Consider the following 23,090-nt stretch of genomic DNA (forward strand, 5'->3'; position numbering starts at 1 on the left):
CATTTGCGTGCTGAGAAAAAATACACTGTATTTCTGCCTGTCCTGCTGCTGTTTGGAAAGGAACAGGAACACTATTAGGGAGGGGGAAAGTGGCACTTTTGACCTGGGGTGTGGATCAAGAGTGCCACTTTTTTGGCAATAGAGCACGTTGAGTGAATGAGGGAAAGCGCAAAGAGCATAGCATTAGGGGCTGCGGATGGAGCCCATCATGCAGAAAATCCAGCTCTGCCTGCAAGTTGAAGGGACCAGAAAGACCACAACATCCCTGCTTAGTGGAACTGTGACCAGTTTATACAGTGGTACCTCGGGTTACATACACTTCAGGTTACATACGCTTCAGGTTACCGACTCCGCTAAACCAGAAATAGTGCTTCAGGTTAAGAACTTTGCTTCAGGATGAGAACAGAAATCGTGCTCTGGTGGCGCAGCAGCAGCTGGAGGCCCCATTAGCTAAAGTGGTGCTTCAGGTTAAGAACAGTTTCAGGTTAAGTACGGACCTCCGGTACGAATTAAGTACTTAACCCAAGGTACCACTGTATAAGCCTTGACCAAAGATGTCACCAATGAAGGCAGGGTTGCAGATGTAGCACAGTCCAAACAAGCCAAGTTCAAGTGTGGAGAATTAGTCTTGGTCCCACCGTGAGCCAGAGCCAAAACCAGGCAGAAGTTCAACCTTAGTCTCAGGCAAATTATAGCACAAAAAATTAGAATCCAGAGCCGAGAGCCAGAGACTTTTCTTGTTCACAGCAACTAGATGACTCGAGGGAGGTCTTAAACCACAGAACTGTAGAATTTGAAGGAACCTAATCCAACCTCTGCAGTGCAGGAGTCTCAACTAAAGCATCCATGACAGATGGCCATCCAACCTCTGCTTAAAAACTTCCAAGGAAGGAGAGTCCACAACCTACCAAAGGAGTTGGTTCCACGGTCAAACAGCTCTTCCTGTCAGAAAGTTCTTCCTGACGCTTAGTCAGAATCTCCTTTCTTGTCATTTGAATCCATTGGATCAAGTCCTACCCTTTAGAGCAGGAGAAAACAAAGTGTGCTCCATCTTCCATGCGACAGCCCTTTAGATATTTGATGATAGCTGTAATATCTTCTCTCAGTCTCTCCCTCAACCGTTCCTCATTAGGCTTGGTTTCCATATTCTTGCCTCCTAAACCATACTCTAACCACAGCGGCTAGCTGTGATGGAGTAGTGGGGATTGCTTACTTGCAGATAAGCCTCTTACTCACCAGTAGACCAATGACTGTCAGTCTGTGGGTGCATAGTGTGGCCTGGACTTAGACCTGTTGCTCTTGAGGACTGGGGGGGCTGCCCCATCTCTTCCTCCTCCTCATGACAGTTCCAGGTATCAAGCCAGAGGGCCCCTCAAGGGGGATCTTCAGCATTGGATTCAGGGATCCCCGCTTGCTGCTTGAGGTCCTCAGCCTTGGGGGTGTCTGGTACCAGGTCAGGGCCAGGCGGGACAATATTCTCTCAAAACTACACAATGCGTGAAGAATTGAACACAATTTGCTGTTCTTGTTCAGTTCTTTTTCACGCTGTTTCAGCCTCACCTACACTGAACGTGTAAACATTTAATTGAATACTGTACTAGAATTGGACTCCCAGCCCCATCCAAACAGAGGAAAGGTGCAAAGAGCTTCTCTTTAACCAAATGTGGTGTTGGTTGATATAGGTGATTTCTCCCCTATTGGGGAGGCAGAGGGATTCTGGGTGTCATTGTGTGTTCCTGCCTCTCTTTTTTCCTTTTCGATGTGGCAGCCATTTTGTGTGTGCGGAACCCCTTATGGCAGCCATTTTGTGACAGCAGTTACTCAAAAATCCAGGTGTGCCTACGGGCCCCCCAAGGGATGCCGGCCTCTGGACTAGAACTTTTAAAACTTTTGGAAGCCTTTTTTTTTCAAGGCTGCACAGAAAGCATTTGTTTGCCTTTTTTGTAAACCACTTTGAGGGTTTCCCCTCCTACAATCAAGTGGTATATAAATTCAATGGAATAAATAGAAAAAATAAAATAAAATGTGCTTCTGACTTTACCACCAGCAGGTACCCGTGAAGCAGAGCCCCGTGCTGTGATTGGCCGGACGGGAGAGAGCGCCATTTTGGGCTGCGACCTACTGAAGCCAGACGAAGCGACTCCTCCCCTCTATGTTATTGAGTGGGTGCGTTTTGGCTTCCTCCTCCCCATCTTTATCAAATTCGGCCTCTATTCCCCACGTGTGGATCCGGAGTACGTAGGTGAGTTGGCTTTGCTGCCTACCCTTTTATTATTATTGACTATTAACTTTATACGCCACTTACATGACAAAATGGCTTCTCAGGGTGTTTTCAAGTGAAAAAAATCAATTATACAATCCATACATTAATTGAAATATGAATTTATTTATTTATTGCATTTTTCTGCCAAGGTGGCCAAGATAAGTTTACAAGTTTAAAATACTAAAAGAAATCATATGGAATGTAACATTGTGTATTCTTTAATATGCGTTAAAATAATTTCCACAAAGCATTGAAAACACCTGCAGTGAAAATATGCAATAAAAAAACCAGATTAAAAGTGTAAAAATTAAAACAGTTAAAAATGATTACATCTGGAGCTTCAAGTTCAGAGGAATGCTTGCCTAAACAGGTGGGTCTCCAGGGGTTGGCAGCATGCCAGTACTACTGATGGGGCCTCTCGTCTTTCAGTAGGGTGGGCATTCCACAGCAGTGGTACCACCAGTTTAAAAGCCTGCTTCCATATTATCACAATCTGATAATAACCGGGCCATGGCAGAACTAACTAGGTTCTGTTTCTTCCTCCTCCTCCTCTCCAAAAAAGGAATGCAGTAGGGACACAGAACTTCTCGTTCTTCAGATGTTGCTGAACTACAGCTCCCATCATCCCTGATCTCTTCCCATGCTGGCTGTGGCTGATGGGAGTTGAAGTCCAACAACATTTGGAGGGCCACAGGTTCCCTACTCACAATGTACTGGACTTTAAAAAAAATCATTATTATTTATTTATTTATGACTCTGTTTTCACGTACGTCAAGGTGATTTTACAGAGCAAGTTTGTCCTGAAGAGCTTTAGTAGGGTTTTATATTTTGATTGATAGAAGAAGCCAAAGGGGAACAGAAGGAGGCAGGACCAGTCGGGGGATGGGGACCAGGATCTCAAATCTAGACTCTTGTTGGTTTTTTGGCATTTGATGAGTTTCTCATCTTGTTTTTGTGCACATCAAACCAAATTGTGACACACACTCTAAGCCAGAGCTGCAAACTTGAACAAATAAGAAATGTGATCTGGTTAAAACAAAAAACAACCCATACATTTTTGTTAACTAGTAAAATATTTTGTCATATGCTTAATAAAAAGGTAAAGGACCCCTGGATGGTTAAGTCCAGTCAAAGGCGACTATGGGGTGCGGCACTTATCTCGCTTCAGGCCGAGGGAGCCGGCGTTTGTCCGCAATGCTCACACTCCCATTGGTCCAGGTGGGAGTTACCTGTACGAAAACGAGGACATAAGGAGAGGCTGGCCAGTGGCTTATCTAATCCAGCACCCTGATCTCACAATGGCCAGCTTAGAGGCCTTTGGGGAAACCAAAAGCAGGAACTGCTGAATGCAGCAGCCACTCTCCCAACCTGTTGTTTCCAGCATGGAGGGAGGACAAGCCATTGTAGCCAGTAGCCATTCCTCCCCCCCCCCCCATGCTGTTGTTTAATCCTGCTTTAAAGCCGTCCAGGTTGGTGGCTGTCACAGCCTCCACTGGAAGCAAAAACCTGTAGTTTTACTATGTGCCGTGTGAAGAAGTTCTGTCTTTTGTCTGTCCTGGAATCTTGCAGCATTCAGCTTCATCAGGTGTTCCCTGAGTTCCAGTGTTAGAGGAAAGTTTTCACCCTTTCTTTCCTACCAACTTCTTCCGCACCATGCATAATTCGGTGGCGTGGAGCTAGTATGTGTCTAACGCAAGGTACTCAGGAGGGACGCTTGGCTGGCCACGCAGAGTGACAGGTGGGGTTCCCTTGTCATGAGTTACCCACCCTACACTGTCTGATTTGATCAGAGACAGCGTGAAGATCCAACCAGCCCCCATCACCCTGGGCGGCAGAGAGGTCTGCGCTACTGAGCCTGCAGTGGGGCAGGCGGACAGGGATGCTGGCTCCCCAAGGGAAAGGGGCTTTGCATGCATCAATGGGTGCCTGCTGAAGCAAGGCAGGAAATGCCCCAAGCACAGTCTGCCCACCACCCACCCTTTATTGACGGGCTGGTGGTGGTGAGTTGGGGGATGAGGAGCTGAAGGGCTGGGCACGCTTTTGCTTCGCACCCCCTGGGCTCGGGAGCAGGCACCGCTTCAATCCCTGTGTGCGAGAGAGACAGAGAAACTAGGAAGAGCTATTCGTATTGAAAATGCTTGCAATTTCTGTGATTTGTTTCAGTGCATTTGCTTGGGTCTTTTGGGGTAAGGCATTGGCCTGGACAAATGGTTTTGGGGGGCCATTAGGTGTTTGTTCTGGAGTATATACTGGCTGAGGGACAAACTAGGCATGATGAGGCATTTAAAGATACAGAATTGCCCCTGTGTGTACGTTTGTTTGTGGGGGGGGAGAAAGAAAGAAAGAAAGAAAGAAAGAAAGAAAGAAAGAAAGAAAGAAAGAAAGAAAGTTAGTTGCTGGACTACAAGTCCCATCATCTCCTGACCACTGGCTAGGGCTTATGGGAGTTGGGATGCCTTGCAAAAAAACAAAAAACAACTCAATACCTTTGGGAATTTTCTAAATAAAGAGTCAACAATTTGTTTGAAATATGACAACCCTAGAGTGAGGGGCCTAGCAGGCCATGGAGTCTTGCAGAACAGATATAACGTAACTACAGGTAGCCTAATGTGTTTATAATCATTTAATTGTATTACAACTTACTGAGCTGTACTACTTAACTGTACAATAACACTGGACATATTTTCATTACATCTGCAAGTAAGAGGACTAGAGGCTTACTTTTTAATAGAAAACAAGAATATTCAGGGAAGGAGCCTGGACTATCCTGAAGGGGGCCAGATGGGAAGGAATTGTATTTCATCTATCACAGCTTTCCCCCAACCTGGTGCCCTTTTGAGCTACAACTCCCATAAGCCCTGACCTGTTGTAATCCAAAACTTCTGGAGGGCACCAGGTTTGGAAAGGTTACCTGTCACTTTCTCTCACATGAAAGAGCAGCCCAAGAATTAAGCCTGGTGATTAGTTCACCATTGAAAGCACTCTTATACCTCTTTTAAGAGTCATGGCCACTCTCAAAGAATGCTGGGAACTGTAGTTTGTTGCAGAACTATAAATCCCAGCACCCTTAACAAACATTAAGCATTTGGGCTGTCCCTCAGGAGAGACTGGGAATAGTGATGCAGCTGGGCCAGTAAGGGACCCTCTTCAGTTCATGAGGTCCTCAGTCCAGGGCCTGACCTGACCTTAATGACCACTGCCACCACGCCTGGCACAACAGCTCAGCGGCAGAACACCTGTTTTGCATTCAGAAGGTCCCAGGTTCAATCCTTGGCCTTTCCAAGGAGATGGGAAGTCTTTCCTCTGTCAGAGAGCCATTAACACGGGTGTAGGGAACCTCTGGGCCTTCAGATCTTCTCACAGAATCATAGAATTGTAGAGTTGAAAGGGACATCTAGTCCAACCCTCTGCAATGCCGGAATCTTTTGCCCAGTGTGGGACTCGAACCCACGACCCTGAGATCAAGAGTCTCATGCCCTGTCTTGCTGAACTGCAGCTCCCATCAGCCCCAGCAAGCATGGCCTATGGCCAGGGGTGATGGGAGTCGCAGTTCAGTAACATCTGGATCGCCACAGGTTTTGTGCACTAGCCGAACAGACGCAACTGTTTGTTTTATTTAAGGTACTTGTACCCTGCCATTTGTGGCAAAGCCCTCCCAAGGCAACTTACAAAAGACTAGCCTGACCTCCTATCAAAGCAGCTTCCGAACTCCCCCTAACCCCACAGACGGCGATTATATGAGCAACCTGTGCCCTGTGATGCTCCCGTGAGGGGCTGCAGAGCAAGAGGATGCGAGCAAGGAGACGGAAGGAGCGGCTCTGTTGATGGGCTGGGAAAGAGAAGGAGCTGGGGCCTGGGCCTGCACAAAGGCCCTTTTCTTGGTGGGGGCACAAAGGTCAGATGGATGCTGCTTGCAGGCCCCTTTGTTTCTTTCTAATCTCCTAATCCTGCCTGGAAGCCTTGGCTGCTTGGCAGCTCCTGCTGGGTGGGGAAGCGGGGATGGAGGGAGTGATGGAGCAGGGGGTTGGGGGTCTCTCTGGGAATGGTGGGTGGGGGTGGTGTGTTTGTGTGTTTGTTTGTACACATGCATGCATTCTGACTACCCATAAGCATCTCTGCCCAACCACACCAGTGTTGTTTTGGGAGCTTTCCTACCTAGACAGGTCTTCTGCTAAGGCGCACAGAGCCCTCACATTGGATGCAAAGAGGTTTTTGGAAGGAGACCTTTGGTTTGTGTGTTTGGCCTGTGCTGTGAGGTGGCAAGTGGCACTGCAAAGAAAAGTAGAAAGTACACAGGCAGCTGCTTTAGGTAGAATCAGTCGTCTCACAATCTAGCTTAGCATTTTTGGTCTGGCAACAGCTCTCGTCTCTGTCTGGAGATGTCAGGGATTGAACCTGGTACTTCCTGTATGACGTGGCTCTCCTTTTAAAAATAACAACTCCAGTCCTTATAGATCTGAATTGAGGGCTGATTTTTGTTAACCAGACTATTGGTCCATCTCACTCAGTTTTGTCTACACTGACATGACCGCAGCCCTCCAGGGTCTCTTTCAACCTTGAACCTGGAATCTTTTATTCACAAAGCATGAGCTCTACCACTGATTGGTGGCCCTTCCCTGATGTGTGTCATCTGCACAATGTGAGCTGTGCGCTGTGATTTGCACACACAAGGTGCCAAGTGCAATCTCTGGAGAGAATGTCTTTCCCACCACCCTGCTATGTGATCCTTTTAAGTGAAGGTTCCTGGGATTGAACCTGTGGTCTTCTGCATGGAAAGCAATGTGCTCTAAGACTGCACTGTGGCCCTTTGGATCTCAGCTGTGATGTTCATACTGTGATGTTTGTGCACCCCTTGCTTTATTCCAAAGGCTCTGAAAAGCTCTGCTTTCAAAAGAGCAAGGTGCTAGTCCTCAAGTTACTTTTTAAAATTTTTAAAACCCACTGTATCTTGCAGGCTTCATTATTTGTCCAGCCAAAAAAAGCCTTGATATCAGTCAGTTTGTGTGTGTGTGTGTGTGTGTGTGTGTGTGTGTGTGTGTGTGTGTGTGTGTGTATGTATGTATGTGGAATAGCAACTATGGATTTACTGAACTGTGTTTGTGAATTATCTGAATAATGCTACTTCTTGGGACTCTAAGCATCACCCTGCTTCACTCCAAAACTGGGGAAAAAACCTAATGCTTTAAGTTTCTAGTCCTCAATTTACTTTTAAAAACTCATATTTTTTTGGTATGAGGTGGGCTAGCAACTCCCCCCCGCCGCCGCCGCCACCAAAGCATAGTTTTTTTAGTTGATAGGTTCCAAAGGGTCATTGGAGCACAGGGCCTGGATAATTGTGTGTGTGTGCACGCAAAAGTGTGTTCTGCCTTTTGCATGCTGTAATGTTCAGCCTCCGTGCTGGTGGGTCATTCCAAGGTTGTTCTCTGGGAGGGGATTTTCAGCCTAGCTATTAATTGGCGGCACTGGGGATTTGGAGATGGGGCTGCATCAGCAGCAGCCGTGGCGTAGGAGGGGGATGTTCTCCTATTGGGTATTTAAAGTGGGCCACTGGCAGATTCCCCTGGGAAGCCCGTCAGCCTTAATAAAAGTGGCTGCGTGGGCCACAGGATCTCCTGCTCTTTAATTAGAAGAAGGGAGTGATGTCTCGTGCTGGCTGCCTGGGTGTTATAATTATTACATATCAATAAGGTTTCTTATCTCACCTTCACTGTAAGGTGTCAAAGTTGGTGACAACAATAATATATAAGAAAAACAAGTAAGATGGAACAGAATGGTGTAAATTCAGCAGAAGAGGTGGGTCCCCAAAAACAAAATCCCTTCTGGATGCTCTTCTGTTAGGAGGAAGTTCCGCAATTTAGGGGCTGCCACAGAGGAAGCCCATATTATCATAGAATCATACAGTTGGAAGGAACCCTGAGAATCATCTTGCCCAACCCCATGCAATTGAGGAATATGCAGCTGTCGCTTATGGGGATCGAACCTGCGACCTTGGTGTTATCAGCACCACACTCTCTAACCAGCTGAGCTGTCCAGCCTCTATCCTCTCCAGGCCCTCCATCCCCTGCACTTCTGAAGGTGGCAGATCTTCCAGTCTGGACATCGAGGTCCAGCTCCAAAGGCCTTCTGGGGGTTCCCTCACTGCAAGATGGGAAGCTACAGGGAACCGGGCAGAGGGTCTTCTCGGCAGTGGCGCCCGCCCTGTGAAACCCCCTCCTATCAGATGTCGAGGAGATAAACGATTATATGACCTCCTGTAGACACCTGAAAGCAGCCCTGTTTAGAGAAGTTTTTGACGGTTGATGTTTCATTGTGCTTTTAACACTTTGTTGGGAGTTGCCCAGAGTGGCTGGGGCAACCCAGTCTGATGGGCGGCAAATAAATAACAATGTTGTTGTTGTGATGGATGGATGGATGAACACAAGTGGTGGCTGGTGCCTATTGAGGCAGGCAGGGCAGGAGCCCCACAGTAGTTGGAGCCAGAGCCAATGGCAAGCAGAGCCAACTGGTCCTAGTTTTTCCCCTTACTGAGTCCTGTAGTGGCAACCCTGAGACGAAGGAGGAAGAAGCTGGCAGGCAGTGCCAAGCCCTGGACTTGGATGCAAAGGCAGGCAGGTGGAGACTGCCTAGGAGCAGAATGAGGTCAGTGGGGCAGTTTCCCATATGGGCACTAATGTCCCCATCTCCACTGATTAACATGTGATTTAGCGCTTTTGAACACCAATAAGTGAGCACCTTGGATTGCATATGTAAAGACTCCTGGTGGGGAGTGAAGGGAGGAGAATTCTTTTGTGTTCCTGTCATCCTTTTCCCCCAAAATACCTTCATTATCAACATCATAAAATTATTACTTATACCCCACCCATCTGACTGGAGACTGATAGGGATAAGGCTGCCAGTGGCTACTAGCCACAAGGGCTGTGTTCTACTCCAGTGTTGGAGACAGTATGTCTCTGAATGCCAGTTGCTGGGAATCGAAAAAAAGGAGTTTGTGCTTAGGTTCCATTTGTGGGCTTCCCAGAGATATATTATTGGCCACTGTAAGAACAGGATGCCGGACTAGATGGGCCACTGGCCTGAGGCAGCAGGGCTGCTTTCACACCCTTAACATCTTTCCACCATTTCAAGATGGCCTTGTGGGCCTGGCACAGCTATAGCATCCATCGGAATCTCCATTCCTTCCTTTCTGCAATGCCAGGGGGTTCGTAAACCCCTGCTCTATTGGTCAAAAGACACGTAAAACTGTTGACAGGCAGACACGCCCGCACCCAACTTGAGAAATGCTGCTTTAATTCTCCAGAGCAGGGAGGCCAACCAAGCCCTGGCACCTCACGTGGGATCGGGGTAGCCAACCTGTCACCCTCCTGATGTTGCCCTGCAACTCCCAGCATTGACCGATGCCCACTGTGGCTGATGGGAGTAGGGAAGCCAAAAGCATCTCGGAGGGTTCACCCTGTGTGTGGAGTGTGGGGGCGATCCTTCAATCTCTCCCAAACACCCTTCTTCCAAAAGCTGGCAGGGCCTGTTGTGTGGGAAGCTCAGGGGGCGGGATGGTGTTCTGGATGGTTCCCATGACAGCAGGCTGTCCGTCTTCAGCACTCCCTCGTGGTTTGGGGTGGGTGGGTGGGCTTGGAGGTGAAGGAGAGGCCCACGGCTGGGGCCTGCGAGAATGAAAGAGGTGGGTGGGTCTGCTGAGTGGAACAGCAGCCCCTTTATATCTCTCTCTCTCTCTCTGTTTTCTTTTTCCTTTTGAACTGTCAAGGTCAGCCGAAAGGATTTCAAACTGTGTTGCCATGGCTCCCAGGTGGCCCTTTGCAAAAGCCTGAAGAGTCTGTTGGCAAGAGAGGCCCTAGGAGGCCTTGAGCCAGCATTGAACATGAGTGGCTGCTGCATTTTATAAAAAGTTTATTATTGTTTATAAGTGTGCATGTGGTGTGTATGTATGTATATGTATGTATATATCTCATATACATTCACAGAGAGAAAGAGCCCTCATAAAATATCAGTGTGATGTTGTTGCAGTGTTGAAAGAAAGCAATCATTAAAACGGTGGTGAAGTGAGATGAAGAATGGTGTGGATAATTTTTCCTCTGCCCTCTCTCATAACACTAGAACTTGCAGTGGCCATAGCAAAGTTGATTGGTAACAAATGCAGAACAGTGGAGGGTGGGAGAGACAGTTCCATAAGTTTAACTTACGGAACACTATGCCGCAAGATGGGTTGATGGCTGCTGGCTTAGATGGCTTTATGAGTCGATTAGGCAAATGGCAGGAGGAGTTGGAGATGGTGGTGGGCTCTCCTTCATTGGAGGTTTTTAAAAAGAAGTTTCTTGAGCTGTGATTCCTGCATTGCAGGGGGTTGGACCAGATGACCCTTGGCTCCCTTCCAACTCTACAAAACTCCCAGTCTCCTAGGGCACACATGTCCAACCGGTCGACCACGATCGATAGGTAGATCCCCAGGGTGATCCTGGTAGATCATGGGTGATTGTGGTTGATCACAGGATGAAATAAAGTGGGCAAGGAATGTCCCTGCCCCCTGTCCCCCGGCGCCAGGTCCCTCCGCTGCCGCTGCAGCAGCGAGGGGAGCTTGGCGAGGCAGCAATTGCAAGTAAGCGTGACTCATGCGAGGGGCAGCGTAGGGCAGGCTGGTGATCGATGTTTGGCATTCCCCCCCCCAAAAAAACCTTAAGAACCCGACACCCCCCCCCCCCCAAAAGCTCAACAACTGTGGGCAACCCTCCACAAGAAAAGCTCAACAATTAAGGTCAATTTCCCCCGCTTCCACCCACCCACTCCACACACGCGCCTCCTCTCTCCAATGACATTGGGTAGATCACTGCCAGTTTTTTTACACTGGGAGTAGATCGCAGTCTCTTGGGAGTTGGACGTGCCTGTCCTAGGGGATACCCTGGACTAGATTCAAGTAAATAGCTGTGCTAGTGGGAGTAGTCACAATGAGTCGAGCTAACGCAATGAGGGCTTCCCACCCTCTTGTGCCATCCCCCAATTCGGCTCTGGGGGTGGTAGAAGAACCCCCAGAACGGAGTGGTTGAGGGGAGAGAAGATCATTTTGCCTGGCAAGCAGAAATCTTTGTTTCCTTAGCTCAGCGTTGAGTTCCACCCTCTGATTTCCATTCCAGTAATATGTTTGCTACTGCTTGGGCACTTGACTTGGGATTGGCCCTACCCTAGATTGTAAAACTCATTTAATAAGTTCATTTGAAGGGCAGGAAATTAGTTTTGGTTGGGATAGGCTGCAATTCTGAACACAGTAAACTGTTCACAAGCTCACATCCTGGTTTGGGACAGCCACTCCCCACCCCAGCGGCAGACGCTCGCTGTGGTAGAATGGTCTGCTGTCACTCTGAACCACAGGTGTGAGGAAGCTCGCTCCCCTGGTTAAAAGACGTCCTTGCAGGTAAAAAAGGAGCAGGCAGGGCTAGAATCTTGGGAATATTTGTGAACATCAATTGCCTACCTGTAGTGAGAAGCAGGACAGCCCACTCTGCTACCTTTGACTCCAAGCTGTTGCAATCCAGGGTGTAGTTCACCCTGACTGGAATGCAAGAGCATAAGAAAAGGAGCCCTGCTGGATCAGGCCAAGGACCCGTCTTGTCTAGCATCTTTTCTTCAAAGCAGCCAAACTAGATGTCTATGGGAAGCCCAGAAGCAAGACCTGAGTGCAGTGGCATGCTGCCTCCAACAGTGGAGGAAGAACATAGCCACTGTGGCTAAAGAAAGGCCTCATCCTCCATGAATTTGTCTAAAGCTTGGTGACTGTCAATGCATCTTGTGGGAGCGAGTTTAGCTAAGCGCCATGTGAAGAAGTACCTCCTGTTGCCTGTCCTGAATCTTCCAGCTTCATACAGGCCTTTTCCACAGTCCTAGGAGCACCGTTTAACATAGACACATGCACACACATGCAAATAGCGCAGTCAAGGTTACTCCTGGTCTGCATTTCTTTCACGCTGTGTTTATTTTCAGAGAGCAAATGGAGAGCTTTTGAAAACCAGACTTTCTCTCTGTTTACTTTCTTCCTGTTGGAGGTTGTAATTACGGGTGGGGTTGGGTCCATGGTCTTCTTTTTATGGGTGGTAATATTGACAGTCGTGGCTTTATGGCAGTGAGGCCGGCTGGCCTATTTGTTTATGCCGTGTGAAGCAACCTAGAGATCTCTTGACTCCATCCCCCACCCTCTTCCCTGCAGGCTCCAGGTTTTGGGAGAGTCTTGGGTAAGGGGCTCCCAGTGGGCGCACCTGGCTGCTGACATTGGAGACAGCAAGGCATTGGCCATGCAAAGATCTGAGCTTCTCTCTGCCTTTTCTCAGATTTTCTTGAGAACTTCAGTCTGCCCCTGCTGCTCAGTAGGGACAATGGAAAAATTTGATTCAGTTCTCATCGAAAGGCAAACTTAACCTAATTCGCAGTTCCCAAAACAATTGCGAACCAAAACATAGCCATCCTTTTGAAATCTGCCCTTCTCTGAACTTTGCAGTGCAATTCTCCAACCAAGTAACATGTGGGGAAATGCATACGCTAGGGTGAACTGTCTGGGAAAATGCATATGTGAGTGAAAATGGCATGCAAAGGTGCATTATATAAGAGGAAGCAGCTTTGCAAAAATGTGCACATTAATATACACAAAGTTGTGCATATGAGGAGACAGCCACACTATAAATGCTGCTGGATTTTCATGAGGACTTTAAAAAAATCACAAACTGGTATGTAAATGTGAGAACTGAACTTAGGACGAAAAATAAAAGCTAGAGAGGGACTGCTATTGACAGGTTTGCCCATCCAAATATCACTGAATTTGTCCATGGCAAGTCTACGTTTATACACAACTTGTTCATGTGATGCCGGATTCTACATATCTTCTATCCATTCGTTAAAAGGAGCCCCATTTTTATTCTTCCAGTTCATCAATACCAGTCTTTTTGCTATAGTTAAGGGCATGGAGATTCCCTTCATATTGTTCCTTTGTTAGGTGTATAATTCAGAAGGATATTTTCCTCTGCAAATTTAAGATTTCCCCCCATACAGTTGTGTTGATCCCTCTACTAAAAATTTGCCCATATAGGACATTGTAAGAAAACATTGTATGTTTTTAAGCTGCATTGCCCCTATTACATCTCCAGCAGCTAGATGTCTTGGATAGCCCTTTCATAAACATGCATAATGCTTGTTAAATGAAAAGGAAAGATGCAGAGATATGAAGCCACCTTTACACTGAGCCAAATCATTCATCCATAGAGGGTAGCAGCTCTCCAAATTCTTAAGGAGAGAAGGATCTTCCCCAACCCTGCCGGCTTACTAACTGGAGTTTCGGTCTGGGTCCTTCTGCATGCAGAGCATGTGTTCCACCCCTGAACTTGATTGCCTTCCCTCAAAGGGGAGGTGAGTTCTCAATGCTATAACAAACCCACCACATTCAAATCATCATTCCCAAGACCAGTTCAACATGCTTTCTAGCTGGTACTGAAATAAACTTGGGGGTTGACTTCTTCATTGTCAGAACTGACTTCTTAATTGGGCAGTACTTAATCTCCTTAAAACAAGAAAACCTAGGCAACTGTCTTAATACCAAGGTCAGAATATTTGTCCGTCTAGCTCATTACTGTCTGCTTTGACTGACAGCAGTTCTCCAGGGTCTCTGGCAGCAAGATGTCTTTCCCATCACAGCAATGGGGAGTCTCTGGCCTGTGAACGCCAGTTGTGGAGCAGGTAAAGATGCTATCGAGCCAAAAAGTGGTTTGCAGCTTCTTATCACATTCATGTGCTTTGGAGATGATTCAGGGTGTTGAATGAGGTCTTGGGACATGGGTGCTCCTCCAGACAACCTGGTTTGCTTGCACAAAGCTTATGCTGTGGTTAGGGCTGTATGCTGCCTTTATTGAGCATTCACTCTGATGTGTTTGCAGGGAGGTTATATGCCAATGAGCATTATCCTGCATTCACCCATATGTCTTCCTGTTAGTCGTTAGTCATCCTACACTTTTCAATGCATTTCCCCATCACTTTCCAAACTGCAGAAAGTCAGCACTGGATGTCAGTTTGCTGCTGGGTGAAGTTCAGGTTTATTGTGTTAATTTTCAAAGCCTTAAAACAACTTGGCCCCAAAATGCCTGATTCTTTATGGACCTTCTCCGTTGCCGAGGTCTTTGGATGGGGTACTTTTTATGGTCCCCCCCCCGAATTTCAGGTGTCATTTACTAGGGGCCGGGCCTTTAGTGTGGCAGACCCCCATCCCCACCCCCTGTGGAAAACCTTGGCAATAGTGGTTCAGCAGGAAACATCCTTGTTTGCTTTTAGATATCTTAGGCAGAACCTGAGATCCTTTGCCAACCAACGTTGTTCTCTTAATTGTTTTTACTGTGCTTTTCTGTTCTGTTCTGTACTGTATTGTGATATTTGATATCTACATAAATGCAAGTAAATAAAAAAAGTCAGTTTCTTTGTTGAAAGTGGATTTGTTGCACCGAGGCAACAGAAGGCTTCGATCCACTTTAATTGCACAAAGCTACATTTCTCAGTGTGCACTCAAATCCTTTCCACAAAATGCTGGCAGTCTAGAGGCACCTGAACTCTGGACTTGGCTGTGATGGGGTCAGAGCTGTCCTGATCTGAGCTCAGCGACGCTGTGTGGTATGAATGTGGAGCTGATGGGAGAAGCTTGCTTTGCAGTCTGAGGCCTGAGCTGAACCTCTTGTGGGGTGGTTACTGTGACAAATATCTGCCTGTCTCTTTCCCCTTTTCTTCCTCCTTCTCTTTCTTCTTCCTTTTTTCCGGGTCACCGGCTTTTAAGAGAGGCTTCTCAGCCCGACTGTCTGGCCACCCTTTTGATCCCCTCCTTGTTTAACAGCCACTTGTGGGAATCTGACTAGTTTGTTTGAGCCAAGGAGCTTGCTGGAATGTGCTGTACATTCTTCTGCTGAGGCAGTTTAGCTGATTCTTTTCTTCATTTGATTGGTATTATTTGTTTGTTTGTTCTCCTGTCCCAAGTTCGAAATGAAGGAGTGGGTGCATTGCTTGGAGGGGGGGTGTCCCCCTTGAGCCAATGTTGACCCTAAAGACTCCTGTGTTCAAAGCACTTTTTGTTGGGATCAACTGATTCCTCCCCTGTCTTTTCCGGACAGAGAAAGCTTCTCTTTTGATGCAGTGTCACTGCAAAAATCAGCTGATCTGTGGGGTACCTAGGCATTTAGTTGTAGCGACTGAAACCCAGGTTTAAGGTGGCATTTGGCTCCTAGCTTTTCTATCTCAGTTTATAAAACTGTTTAAAAGGTGCTCCTTCAATACCTCCTTACAAGGTGACGGTCAACAGCATCCCTGTCAACATGGATAGTTGGAATATACAAAATCTGGTACAGGTAAAATCTGGTACAGGTAAATGAAATTGTGCACACTGCGGGGGGGGGGAGGAAATGGCATGAAAATGGTACATGTGGAGGAAAATCGGGCAGGATTGCGGGGGGAAACAGCTTGCAATCCCAGCAATCTTTGTGAGCAGAAGTGGCAGTTGGAGAGAGTGATCGGAGGAGGAGGCCATAGAGGCTTGTGGAAAGGTTTGGGGAGACAATGGAAGGTTTTGGAATGTAGAGGAGGAGGTTTAGATTTCATAACAGCCCCAAAACAGAAGGCATCGTCGTCGTCATCATCAGCTGCTGAGAAACTGAAGAGGAGGAGTTTGGTTCCCACGCTGGAAGAGGTTAGCCGTTCTAGACTGCTTGAGGGATGGCATGTCTGCATGTGCTGTGGCGCACAAATTCATCCAGAACGAGTCCAACATCTGTGCTATCAGGTTGCAGGAGGAGATTTGCGGGGCTATGGCAGCAAGCGTACTACTGACTGCAAAGATGACCAGTCAGGTGTGGGGTAAGGCTTTTGGTGAAGATGGAGAAGGCACTAAACTTGTGGCTGGAAGTCACGGACCAGAAACATGTTCCTGTGGATGGCAGCAGCTTGCACCAAAAGGCTTTGAGCCCCTATGACCATGTCAGACCTTCCACCACAGATGGGGACCAGCCTGCCAAGGAATTTAAAGCTGGCCCAGGTTGGCTTAACAGTTTTAAGATCTGCTTCCACCTGAAGAATGTCTGATGAACAGGGGAGGCTGCATCTGCAAACAAAGAGGCAAAAAAAAGGCAAGAAAAAGAATCTGCTGGGTGACTTCTTCATAATATCTGGAATGGTTCCACAACTGCTTCATTCCAGAGGTGAGGCGTGACCTTGAGGAGAAACAGCTGCAGTTAAAGTGCTGCTGGTTGTGGATGGTGTTCCTGAGTACCCCAAGGGACTCTGCTTTGCACACAGCAAGTAGAGGTTGTCTTCCTCCCTCTGCAAAATTACCTCCCTCATCCAGCCCCTGGGTCAAGGTGTGATTTTTAAAAATTATTATTATTATTTATTCAATTTATACACTGCCCTATTCCCAGAGGCTGCTTACACATGGCTCACCTTCTCCTGAGCGAACAATGTGATGGATGCTGATCTGGATCTTGATCTCGCAGCATGCAGGAAGTCCTTCAACGTTGCCCATTGCATCACCTGCTTCAAACAGGCAGTGGATGCAATCAAGCTTCAGACAGCGAGTGCATGCTGGCGGAACTTGTGGAAGGAACGCGTGCACGATTTCAAGGGATTTCCAAGCATTGCATGTTGGAGAACGTTATGTGGTTGGCCAGGCAAGTGGGTGATTATGGCTTTGTTTATCCAGGAAGAAGTGGGAGAGCTGGAGGAACTGGTCAGGTCAAGTTCAGAATATGAGGATGGGCCCTTCTGATTTTTTCCCCTCAACTCTTCCAAGTCATAAAGCATGCAAATGATCAGATTGCAGAGTTTGACCCTTCCATGGAACACAGTCTCAATGTCGTCCGTGGAATTAGACACTCTGAGAGACCGTACAGGGAAATGTCTGATGAGCCACGGGACAACAGCAGCAGCTGCTGCCAATCACCATAACTCTCACAAAGAAACCAGCAGCAGCAGATGTGCCCAGGCAACCCACCTCTGGATCTGAACCACAACCAAGCACTTCTCCCGGCTACCAATCAGTACCTCCTGCCCCTGTCCTCATTATCATGTGGAGCATCATCCAGTGAGGGAGAGGAGGAGGGAGACTTAAGAGCTGCAATCGACCCTCGCCATTAGGTGCAGTGATTTTTAAAAATATGGTTTTTATATGGTTTTCTGGGGTTGTTCTGGCTTTTCGCAAGTTGGCTTCAGCTCACAATGGCCAACCTCCATGTAAGATGCAAGTTACCTGTACTGCGTATAGAAATGGGCATAGCCCTATGAGTCAGGAAAATAGGAAGCTGCCTTATACCAAGTCAGACCCTTCTTCCATCTGGCGCGGTGCTCTCTGCACTGACAGGCAGCAGCTTTCCAGGGATACTGCCAGGGATTGAACCCTGGGACCTTCTGTACACAAAGCAGGAGCCATGCCACTGGGTGGGCATCTGAACTGGATTTGAATTGATTTTATGTATGTGCTGTTGTCGTTTTAAACTGTTTTGGCATGCATATAATTGTTTTGTTTTTATACAGTATACGCAATTGTTTTGTATATGTTTTTTACTATATTGTTGTTGTAAATTGTTTCAGGATGCCTCATGGGAAATGATTCATAAATGAAATATGATGATGATAGTTTAATTAATTAATTAATTAATTAATTAATTAAGCCAGCTAGCTAGCCCTCACGGAAGCCGCTGCTGGAATAGGAGAGCTCCACTCAAGTTAGGCACAGTGATTGGTTGATTTGAGAAATGCTCCCATGGCCCCACCATTGCTGAAGAGCATCTGTTACCTTGCAGGTGCAGTCTTTCCCAAAACTTCTCTCCCCCCCACTTTCCCCAACCACTCATTTCTCTGCTCCCCACCCCTAAGCACCACCCTTCTTCCCAGCGCCTTCCACACCTCCTGTGCAGCCCGGCAGTGGCTAAGCATAGTGGGGTGGAGGACAGGCCATTCTACCTTTGTATGCCTTTTGAAAGGGCCGTTGCTAAGCAATGGGAGGTTGCCGGTTGCTAAGGCCACTTGATGGGTTTTCGTTAACTGCCAAAGACCCTCTGGTGATTGAAGGGAGGGGAGGGGAGCTAGGCAAGGCAGGCAGCCTGGCTGGCTGGCTTCAGAGAGAGGGATGTAGGGGGCTGGGATGGCGCCCTCCTAATTAAACTCCATCAACTGGGTTTAATCTATTGTTCCAAAGGCATTTTTGTTCAGCGGGGAGAAGGCCATTCCCTTGGGTGGAGTAGGATCTGGATCTGGGAATCCAAGCAGTGAGAACCTAAGGGAAGTCCTGCTGGATCAGGCCAAGGGCCCATCTAGTCCAACATCCCATTCTCACAGGGGAGAGCCAAAAACCTATGGGAAGCCTGGAAGCAAGACACTTCCTCGGGCATCCTTCCACCTGGGTCCTCCCCATTGCCAGGCATTGGGAAGCTTGGAGCAGCTGCCTTTAACTAATGCCTTAACCTGTGCAAAGTCAACCATGTGGAAACTGGTATTGCTTCCAGGAAGGAATTAAAAAATAAGGATTTCCATTCTGGATCAGAGCTGAGATCTATCAGCAGTTAGTCAGCCAGTCTCTGTCCCAACCACCACCACCACCCATTTTGGTGTTTCGTACAGGGACACGGGTGGCGCTGTGGGTTAAACCACAGAGCCTAGGACTTGCCGATCAGAAGGTCGGCAGTTCGAATCCCCGTGACAGGGTGAGCTCCCGTTGCTCGGTCCCTGCTCCTGCTAACCTAGCAGGTTGAAAGCGCGTCAAAGTGCAAGTAGATAAATAGGTACCGCTCCGGCAGGAAGGTAAACGGCGTTTCCATGTGCTGCTCTGGTTCGCCAGAAGCGGCTTAGTCATGCTGGCCACATGACCCGGAAGCTGTATGCCGGCTCCCTTGGCCAATAAAGCGAGATGAGCACCGCAACCCCAGAGTCGGTCACGACTGGATCTAATGGTCAGGGGTCCCTTTACCTTCACCTTACACTTTGAACACTTGGGTGCCCTGTTTTTTCTGAAATGGAATTGAGACACACTTCACTCTAGGAGAGTCAGGCCCAGCATCTGCTCACGGTCCCCTTGGACAGATCCTGGTACCCCAGAAGTGCCCACCTAGCTCTGATGCCTGCCTCCAGTCTCCTGTAGAAGAGTTAGGGCCCCTCCAGATTGTGTATTTATAAGAATTTGTGCTCATTGTGGTATACGCAATCCCACTTTCAGTGTTGTTTGTGCCTGCAAAATCTCTGAGGCAGACATCCGGCTTTGTTTCCAATTTGCATGCCCTGTAACTTCCTGCTAAAATCCTGCAACGCAAATGTTCTGGGTTTGTTGGGGAAGCGCAACCGAACAACTTAGAAGGCAGAATGATGTCCAGTACAAAACTCACCTATGGAAAAATCTACCTGCCTGGAAATGGCCCTTAGGCTAAGGTTACCAGATGTCCCCGGATTTACAAATCAGTCCCCATACAAAATCCATTGAAGTTGAAAAGTTTCCCCGGATTCATTGAAAAAAATCTGGTAACCTTACCTTAGGCTCTAGCCGTTGCCATAACGGCTGCCATTTTGTTTTTACCTGTATGTCGTGCAGGTCTGGAGCACTGTGGGAAAAGAAGGTGGCAGCTGCCAATTAGGACTGCTGTTTCTTCATGCACGTACATACACAATGCCCTGGACTGGAATGGTGTCCAAAATCAGGGGGGCTGTGATTGGCCTGGTAAACTTTAATATGAGGACATGGGATGATGTCCTTGGAATGATTTCTTTCAGCATTTGGGTGGTCATCCGTTGCAGGCCCTTTACATCCAGGTTATCAAGTCTGTGGCAGGGGTCAGGCTGGCCAACTCTTGGGGGCTCCTAGGGGCATAGTGCATGATGCCTGCACTGTCATTGTGTGTGTTGGGTCTGTGCCAAATGCCTGCAGGGTTGCTGAGCCGATTACAGGTCTGATAATAGCCCTGGGGCAGGATTAGGCCGGTTGTGGTCACTGCTTCCTTAAGTTTCTTATCCTCCCCGCTCCATCGTCAAAACAAGCTATGCCCAGTTCTTAGCCAGGAAACCCCTCTCGCCCTGTCCCTTGTGGCTGTACCACTTACTGGTGGAATAGGGAGGTCAAATTGCAATTCCTACGAAGTTCCCAAATGCCCGGTCATGTTCCATCATCTACTTTAGACTGTCTCCTAAGCCAACTTTCCCCTGCAAAGTTTGTCATCCAGAACCACTGCTGATATACAAAGGTGGCCTGGTGAGCTACTACTGCCAAACCCATTTGGGGAAACAGCAGGGGTGATTTTGTCCTCATTACTCATATCTGCAAGTTTCTGATTAGTTTAGATTTGAAAGCGTCTCTGTCTCTTTTTCAGGCCAAGCGGCTTACAATGATCCAAAGCACAACAACAGTCTGCAGCTGCTTTTCTTTTTCCTAATCCTGAAAATAAGTCAACGTATATTAAATATTACTGGGGGGGGGGGGGTCTTTATAAAACCACAAATTGCAGAAGGCCATGACAGAAAAATATAAGAAGCCAAAGATTTAAAACATGTTTTTAAAATTGTTGATGGTTCCCTCAAAGACTTTGCCTTCCACTCATTTCTAAAGGCCTACCTTTTATCCCTCCTTGAGGCCTGCTTTTTCTTTCTTTCTGGCCCTTGACTCCAGAGCCCTTAATCCTGCTCTTGACAGTAACCACCTAAACTATGTGTTTTTTCCTCCCTCAGCTCCAGCAGTCATTTTTCAGGGTGTCTCAGGCTAGCCGCTCCTCTGAGTAGAATAAGGGCCCCCAAGGGCATTAGACTGGATCGCTTACCACAATTTGAAGCTAGTGAAGTAATACACTTTACCTTCTAAAAGTTGCAATGTAAAACTAACCCCCCCCCCCACCAATAATTTGCGTATCTCCCTAAGTTTTCCTCCCACTTTGTATCTTGAATAGTCCTTGGGGCAGAGACCCGTCTCTTTTGTTAATGCCATTCTATAAGGTGCCATGGATGTGATGAAATTATGATTATGGTAATTGCATTATTATCTAAACTAATTTATTGCAGCTGCTGATTAAGTGCATCGAAAGGCAGATTTTGTTTTTCATGTTTTGGAATAGCAAGCACTAGGACAATATTTACATTCATATCTGCTTTTGTTTTATTGTATTAAAATAAAACACTGGGGTTTGTTTGTTGCCTTTTTTCTCGGGAGGGGGGTGTTGTAAAAGGAACAAGTTCTAAGCCACTGAGATACAGGGAGATGCTGAGATCTCAGAAGCAAGATGTGTTACCGATAGGGTTGCCACCTTTGGTCAGGAAAAATAAAGAACAGGTCGGGAGGGGAGAATTGGGGGGGTGGAAATTTCTTTATTCGCCATCACCTTTGCAAGGAAGGAGTTTTGGGGGCAAATGCCCTCTCATTTTAGCTGCTATGCTGCACTCTGTGATTTCTTTTCATCCAATTGGGGTTCGTATGTGTGCAGAATTAAAAATTAGCATCATTGGTTCAGAACAAGCATTAAACTAAAAGCCCAGTGGCTCAGCTTCCCCCTCGCTGTTCCACAGGCCTCCCTGTGGCCATCCCGTCAGGGGAAGGCGTTGGCTGTATCCATTGTTAGTCCTACACAGTTCAGACCCATTGAAAACAATGGACATGCCTAATTTAGGTCCATTAATTTCTGTGGCTCTAATCTGAGTATAATTTAGTTGGTCGCAACGCATTGTTGCAAAAACAGACTCTCTGGGTGAGTGGCTTTGATATGTTTTGCTTTGCATTGGCTTCTCTGCCCTCTCCCGATTTCAGTACGTTAATTGATTTTTTTTCTTAATTGAAGGCCTGTTTCCTAGTGGCAAAATTAGCTCTTTAAAACTTACTCTGTCTCATTGTAAATCAGTATTGTTGGAATCATCCGGTTCCAGCTGGTCTTGGCTGCAATGGGGACTGAACTGGCCGCATAGATATTCCCACCATTCCTCCAAGGAGCTCAAGGCAGAGTGTACGGTTCTCCCTCCCCTGTATTATCTGCACAACAACCCTGTGGGGTAGGTTAGGCTGAGAGCTGTTGTCTAGCCCAAAGTCACACTGAGAGCTTAATGGCTGAGTGGAGATTTCAACCCTAGTCTCCCAGGTCCTAGTCCAACTCTCTAACCACTCCACCACACTGCCTCATAGGTGATCTGCTGCTCCAGTACCCCTGACATGTGCCCCTCCGATTTCTTCTTGAAAACTTCTAATGACGGGGCGGTCACCACTTTCCAAAGCAGCCTGTTTCAATGCCTAGCATCTCATAGCATCAGGAAGTTTTCCTCTGAGCAGACAATGCATTCAGTTGCATCCAACTAAGTGCTACTCAGAGCTGACTCCTTGAAATTAATGAGCCTATGTCCATTCTTTTGCGATGGATCTACTTGGACTAACGTTGCATGCAACCCGTTGAAATTAATAAGCCTAAATTAGTTATGTCCTTTAATTCCAATGGATCTGTTCTGAGGACGACTGATGTTGCATACGGCCTACCATTGCCTCTTTGAGGCTCGAAGGAGGGAGGCAGTTTGGAGAAGACGGGGCAACGGCATGAAAAAAAAGAGACCCACTTGGTTTCTCCTTAAGGAACAAAGCCCTTTTGAAGTGTTGGGGTGGGGGTGGGGAGTCCGTGGGGCACATATCCAACCCCCTCCCCTCGGCATGGCACTCTCGCTGGCCTCCTTTTTCCAGCTCCCCATCCCTCCTGCCCATTGGGGGGGGGGGAGAGACACTGTGTAACACTTAATGTCTGTTGAATTGACCCCTGACCCGGCGTCGCTGCCCGGGCCTGGACTCCGGCTTTTGTTTTCCGTGGCGGTT

At 47.5% G+C, this 23,090-nt stretch overlaps 1 protein-coding gene and 1 long non-coding RNA gene across 7 annotated transcripts in view; one reads left to right on the forward strand and one right to left on the reverse strand.

Annotated features, from left to right (window-relative positions):
* IGSF9 (immunoglobulin superfamily member 9) overlaps positions 1-23,090 on the forward strand; it is a 69,958-nt gene that overhangs the window by 15,310 nt on the left and 31,558 nt on the right. For 4 of the 6 annotated variants that reach the window (XM_083591742.1, XM_083591741.1, XM_083591740.1 and 1 more), the window contains exon 3: positions 2,048-2,242. In XM_083591742.1, the coding sequence (XP_083447868.1) occupies positions 2,048-2,242 (195 nt within the window). The remainder of the gene's footprint in view (positions 1-2,047; positions 2,243-23,090) is intronic. The other 2 variants (XM_083591743.1, XM_083591745.1) reach the window with 1 other exon arrangement.
* On the reverse strand, positions 2,385-21,417 carry LOC310752152. The gene is made up of 3 exons (XR_014542855.1): positions 20,871-21,417; positions 19,797-19,866; positions 2,385-3,492 (listed from the first exon to the last, which is right to left on the reverse strand). It is a non-coding gene; the product is annotated as an uncharacterized lncRNA (long non-coding RNA).

The sequence above is a fragment of the Podarcis filfolensis genome (assembly GCF_964270895.1).
Source record: "Podarcis filfolensis genome assembly, chromosome: 16".
NCBI classification, from domain to species: Eukaryota; Metazoa; Chordata; class Lepidosauria; order Squamata; family Lacertidae; genus Podarcis; species Podarcis filfolensis.